The sequence below is a fragment of the Durio zibethinus genome, chromosome 23 (genome assembly GCF_047325235.1).
Source record: "Durio zibethinus cultivar Kanyao isolate XHJ-2024 chromosome 23, ASM4732523v1, whole genome shotgun sequence".
Taxonomy (NCBI): domain Eukaryota; kingdom Viridiplantae; phylum Streptophyta; class Magnoliopsida; order Malvales; family Malvaceae; genus Durio; species Durio zibethinus.
Genome location: NC_143184.1, coordinates 1,679,751 through 1,685,447, shown reverse-complemented (window position 1 = coordinate 1,685,447; position 5,697 = coordinate 1,679,751). Strand labels below are relative to the sequence as shown.

The 5,697-nt window shown below is 36.3% G+C and overlaps 1 protein-coding gene across 6 annotated transcripts; it reads left to right on the top strand.

Moving 5' to 3' along the window:
• Positions 1 to 481: 481 nt before the first annotated feature.
• Positions 482 to 5,302, top strand: LOC111313852 (AT-hook motif nuclear-localized protein 11-like). Of its 6 annotated transcripts, none has more exons than XM_089752330.1 (7): positions 482 to 888; positions 1,101 to 1,162; positions 1,779 to 2,226; positions 3,071 to 3,138; positions 3,808 to 3,939; positions 4,270 to 4,431; positions 4,813 to 5,302. In XM_089752330.1, the coding sequence occupies exons 3-7, from the start codon at positions 1,797 to 1,799 to the stop codon at positions 5,041 to 5,043; spliced, it is 1,023 nt and encodes a 340-aa protein (XP_089608456.1). In that variant the 5' UTR covers positions 482 to 888; positions 1,101 to 1,162; positions 1,779 to 1,796; the 3' UTR covers positions 5,044 to 5,302. The 6 variants fall into 6 exon arrangements, with proteins under 6 accessions (XP_089608456.1, XP_022770411.1, XP_022770414.1 ...); XM_022914678.2 differs by lacking the exon at positions 1,101 to 1,162 and adding an exon at positions 1,487 to 1,574 and having other exon boundaries at positions 750 to 888; XM_022914676.2 differs by lacking the exon at positions 1,101 to 1,162.
• Positions 5,303 to 5,697: the final 395 nt, after the last annotated feature.

Sequence of the window (5,697 nt, the reverse complement as noted above, 5' to 3'; positions counted from 1 at the left end):
TTATTATTATATTTAATTTTATCGCTTACCTCAATAGATCTTAAATCATTTGATGTTAATGAGCTAAAAAAATAAATTTTATATTTCATTACATATTTAAATTTAAAAAAAATAAAAGAAGATAAAAAATTAAATAAATGGTGATTATATAATCTTTTAGGATAGTGCCAAATATTTCTATATCATATTAACAAAATGAATTTCTCTCGCTTGTAAAAAATGGACTGATTTAAAATTTAAATAAAAAATGAACTACTAGCATAAAGTAAAAAAAAAAAAGTTTAAAGGAAAGAGGAAAAGTTGCAGACTGAATAGTAGCTCACGTGTTACAACCGCGCGTGGGAGGTGGGACAGACAGGCTTTTCTGGAGACAGTGTTTAGTTTAATATTAAAAAAAATTCGAACTTCAAACAAAGAAATAAATATCAGTTAGGATTATCCAAGAATAAATGCTTTATTTTCTGTTTGCCTGTCTTTCCCTGTGTTTCCCTCGTTAAGTAAACTTAAGCCAATCCCTTCTGCCCTGAGTAAAGCAAAAAGCAAAGCACAATCACTCACTTGTTCGTCATGTCCTTGAGAAGAAGATGAGGGAGAGAGAGACAGAAACCAAAGATCAAGAAAAGAAAGATAAACAGCTATGCATCCGATAGGGACTGGTGTATGCAAAGGAGCTTTTTCGTTGCCAGTAGGAAAAGAAACGCTTTCTTCTCACCTCCACACAAAATTGACCTCTTTTCTGCATTTCTCACTCTGCCTTTAATTCCCTTAACGTCCTCACTGAGACTACTTCACCTTTTTATTTTTTGAAAACAAAAAAAAAAAAAAAAACCATCGTCTTCAAGGCTTCTTACTATCAAAAGGCTGGAACTTTAGCCCCAGTTCACTAATGTAAGTTACTTTCTCTTTCTGGATTTTTTTTTTTTTTTCAGAAAAGGAGCAAAGATTTTTACCGATTTCTGCTTAGTTTTTGATAGCTGTTCTTTCAACTTGGTTTGACTTTCTTTTATGGCATTGGTTTCAGCTTTTGTCTGTTTCTTTTTTTTTTTTTGGTTTTTTATTATGTATGCATAAATCGTTTTCTTTGGGTTGTGATTTTGAAGTGTATTAAGGTCTGGGGGTTTCCTGTGGAAGATGCTTGGTGTTAAAGGTATACAATGGGTTGGTGAGTGTGTGGACCTGGTTTTCAGTTTCCATCTGCTTCTTTATATCTTTAAGATGAAGCCTTTTTCTTTGTTTCCTGTGGTTTGGTAAGCTGTAAAATAGCTTGCATTTTTGTCTTTTTCCCTTCAATTTCTGAGCTTTTGATATTTCAACTCCTTTTTTCTTCTTTCTCTATTTTTTTTCTGTTGGCTGCTTTTTTTGATTTGGTTTTGCTTTTTCCACATATAATCTTGTAATTTCTTCCGTGGTGTTTGACTAGTTTCTCTCTCTATCGTTGGCACTGTTGTGAATATATGACGCTTCGTTTTCTTTCTTTCATGCCTAGATTCGAAGAGCTTCGTTTGTAACGCTACATGTTTTTCTTTGGTTTGTGTTCGGGCTTAATTTGCTGAGCCGTGCATCTGTGAATTTTGGTTTGTTATTTCCAAGATCTATATTCTTTTCAATGGTTTAGTGGTCACGATTTGGAGCTTCATGGGCGCTTTTCTGTTATTTTGATTCTGCAATTTTTATGGAGTGTTTTGGCATTGCATTGAACTTTAGAATAAATAGAGCTATTTTTTAGTGAGTACTTAAAATTGGCTTGTAAGTTGATTTGAAGGCACATTCAAGTATAGGTTATTCGAGGTAAATGCATGGATCGAAGGGATGCTATGGCATTGTCGGGGTCTGCATCTTACTATATGCAACAAAGAGGAATAACTGGGTCAGGGTCTGGAACACAGTCTGGGATACATGGATCACCAGGCATTCATCAATTATCTAGTCCAAATGTACAATACCATTCAAGTATTAGTGCCACTACTATGGGATCAACCTTACCTATAGATTCTTCATCAGGAATTACCCTTCATAGTGTCAATGTAAGCACACCTTCAGCACTGCCACCTAGTGAGACAGTGAAACGGAAAAGAGGAAGGCCTCGAAAGTATGGATCTGATGGAACGGTTTCATTAGCACTGACTCCTGCATCGGCTACTCATCCTGGGACAATAACACCAAGCCAAAAAAGGGGAAGAGGGCGTCCACCGGGTACTGGAAGGAAGCAACAATTAGCTTCCCTTGGTAAGATATTTTGCCTATCTCTTTTTTAATGTATGGAGCTTGATTATGTGGAATGTAACTTGAGTGGCTTTTTTAACTTGGTAGAAATTAGCTTTTTTGCATTTTTCTAGTTGCTTAGGGTAAAAGAATTTTTTGTGTCCACATGTTTTAATCAGGCTTATGTCAATGTTACCATGACTCTGTAATATTGCCAACTAATCTGCTATCTAGTTTTTACTAGTTGATTTAAATTTCTAGCTTATTTGTGCTTATTTAAAGTGGAGTAGGGTCAGAAGTTGCTTTCATTAGAAATGAATAATACATTCCATTTCAGTTAAAAAGAATAGCTTATATGCCTGACTATAAACCATGGAATTTTCTCCATTTTCAGTCTGAAATTTTGGAAGCAATAAAATTTCAAAAGCAATATTTAAAAGAATAAATTTAGTGCAAGACAAAATGAGAGTATCAAAGCTTAGAGCTTGTCCTGAGAAAGGGTGGCATGAATGCAAAAAGAAAAGAGGAGCAGAGCTAGAGTGTAGCAATGATATGAATAACATTACATTTGTGTTTGGCTACTGTTATCAAATTGTATGCTGAGCCATATTTATAGTAGAGAATGACATAAATGTTCAAATGTGGAAGTTTTCATAACTAACAACTTATCCATTTCTATAAGCTGAAATTTCGTTCTCATTGGTGTATGAACATGTAATCTCATATCACTGCTTGCAGTTCAAGCACACATGCTTGCTAGCTGGATTTCTAAGCCTTTTTAAAGGCTACCTTGAGCTATTTACCTCTGTTTATCAGTGTTTAATTCTGGTATATTTTGTTCTTGCTATGTGAATGACTGTTTTGCTAGGTGAATGGCTGTCTGGCTCAGCTGGGATGGGTTTTACACCACACGTCATCACCATTGCAATAGGAGAAGTATGCGGTTTTCTTTTATTAATTAGTTCCTGGGTTTCTACCTTCTAAATTAAATATACAAGAAATTAGGATTTGGTATGGTGTGGTTGGTGGCAGCCAATCTTTAGGGTGATAGGCAAAGAGCTGCTTGGTCTATATATATAGTTTCCCTGACTTTTTATATTTTTATGATGAACTGGAAGTGACCAAAATTTGTTCATTTTAAAACATGATGATAATGCAGATGTAGAAGACATTGATAGAAAAATATAAGGAAAAATATTAGGAACTGTAATTTACTTTGTTTCCCTATCTCTTCTTATAAAATTGAAAATAAGTTTCTCAGAGTTAGACTATAATTTGTTGTCATTTATAAGGAATTAACAGAGGAAAATAGTTAGGCCTAGTTGTCCTTGCTATTCTTCATGCATTTTCATCTAATAAAACATTCTTGTTGATTAGCGTTGCCTTTTGTGTCCTTGTATTTTCAATTTTCTGAGGCATACTACCTCTTTCAGTTTTGTGATACATGAGAGGATTACGTTTTTCTTAAGACTTGACTTTGTTTCTCTAGCAAAAGTAGATATTCTGTTTTCAAGCATTATTTTTTGAGGTATAAATTGTTTAAATGTGGTCAACAGGTTACCAGAAGAAAGTTCTTTTATCTTGAATTTGATTTAACATTTGTAGGACATTGCAACAAAAATAATGTCATTTTCACAGCAAGGGCCAAGAGCTGTATGTATTTTGTCTGCCAATGGGGCTGTCTCTACTGTAACTCTTCGTCAGCCATCATCCTCGGGTGGCACTGTTACATATGAGGTTTGGGCACTCAATAACTGATTCTTAATTTCTTTATTTTTCTATGGCAGTTAGGCAACCTAAGACTATTTTGCCAAGTAATGTTGAGGGAATTTAGGTTTGCCTGTTACTAGCTTATTCCTGTGAATGTGACAAAACACACTTGGATTGCATATAAATCACGTGTATGCTGTTCAATGTTGTTACAATTGTCAGTAGTTTCATTACAACTGTTTAACAAGTTTTTCAGTTGACATATTAACTCTTTTTTCCTCTTCATTCTGAAACTCCTATCTTGATGCATATGTTTAGTTGAAAAACATATTTTTTTGTCTACTTTGATTTCTGTAGGGGCGATTTGAGATATTATGTCTGTCAGGCTCTTACCTGCTGACCAGCAATAGTGGCTCTCGCAATCTAACTGGTGGTCTTAGTGTTTCCCTGGCCAGTCCTGATGGCTGTGTCATTGGTGGAGGTGTTGGAGGGATGCTTATTGCAGCAAGCCCTGTTCAGGTAACTCTTTGGTTGCTGGTGGTGATTTATCTCTGTTAATTAGACCTTCTATTGGTTAATACTGGCTTTTTATGCATGCTGGTGACCTTAAATATAAGGGTTAAGTGAGATTGGGCAGCTTCAACATATTTAGGACTATAAGTGGCGGCCTAGCTGTCTACTTTTTCAGCACAAATTAATTTGCTTGCTTCAATGTGTCTGAAAGGTTAGGAAGCCACCATAATACATTCCAATGGGTAAATCAGTTAAAACTTACTGTATGCATTGGGCTATATTACTGGGGCATTTAGTTATGTATCATGAGCATGGAATTTAACTTTGATGGAATCATCCTTCTATATGTAATCCTAGTAACTCTTAAGTGAATGATGAACAAACCAGGTGATTGTGGGAAGTTTTCTGTGGGGTGGTCCCAAGACGAAGAACAAGAAAGGGGGAGGTCAAGAAGGTCTAAAAGACTCCGATAATCAGAGTGTTGACAATCTAGTAGCTCCATTGGGCATCTCTCCAATTCAAAATCTGACTCCAACTTCGCCAGCAGGTGTTTGGCCTGGTTCACGATCAATGGATTTGCGTAATACCCATGTTGACATTGATCTAATGCGCGGATGACTCTTTCCTCAAATAGTCTCATGAGCAATGTATATAGTTTGCTGTTGAAGGCCCACCTGATTGTAATTTGAAAGTCCCACGGACAAAATGGAGGCGAGCCTGATTTTGGCTTCATGATTCTCACTTCTGTTACCCATGACAATAGACAATGGGATTTGTTCTGATATTTGTAGCTTGATGACAGTTAGTTCAAAATTTTAGCACTAACGATTTCTACCGATCCTAGAGTTATCAATGGATTTTAGATCTTGAGTTTTCATTTTTGCCGCTTTTTGACCCTAAAGTTAACAATGGATTTTAAGACCAAGTAATATTCAAGTCACCCCTATATTTCTTGGGCACTCAGAGGGCTTTCCAGACAGCCTTAAAGGCATCAAAAACGTTGTTAGCACAAGGAGGTTGATAATCATGCTTATCGTCACATCCCATCGTGGAATCACACTCATCAACCACTATGGCTGCCACGCTGCGTCCATTTCCCCATATAGTGATATTGTGGAAGCATCTCTTCTTTTTGTTGAACCATCCTGTTGACAGTGCCACAATTTTCAGATCATCAAAGTGGAACCTCTTGTCACATTCGGATGGGCCACACTCCATCGGCTCCCTTCTCAAAGCTGTTAGAGGGTTAGAACTGCCTTGGTATGCCTGGTC

Excerpts from the sequence above, each read along its gene's own strand:
- LOC111313852 (XM_022914676.2), top strand. The coding sequence starts at position 1,797 with ATGGATCGAAGGGATGCTATGGCATTGTCGGGGTCTGCATCTTACTAT. Across the intron at positions 2,227-3,070 it reads GCAACAATTAGCTTCCCTTG|GTGAATGGCTGTCTGGCTCA; the intron begins GTAAGATATTTT and ends CTGTTTTGCTAG. Across the intron at positions 3,940-4,269 it reads GTGGCACTGTTACATATGAG|GGGCGATTTGAGATATTATG; the intron begins GTTTGGGCACTC and ends TGATTTCTGTAG.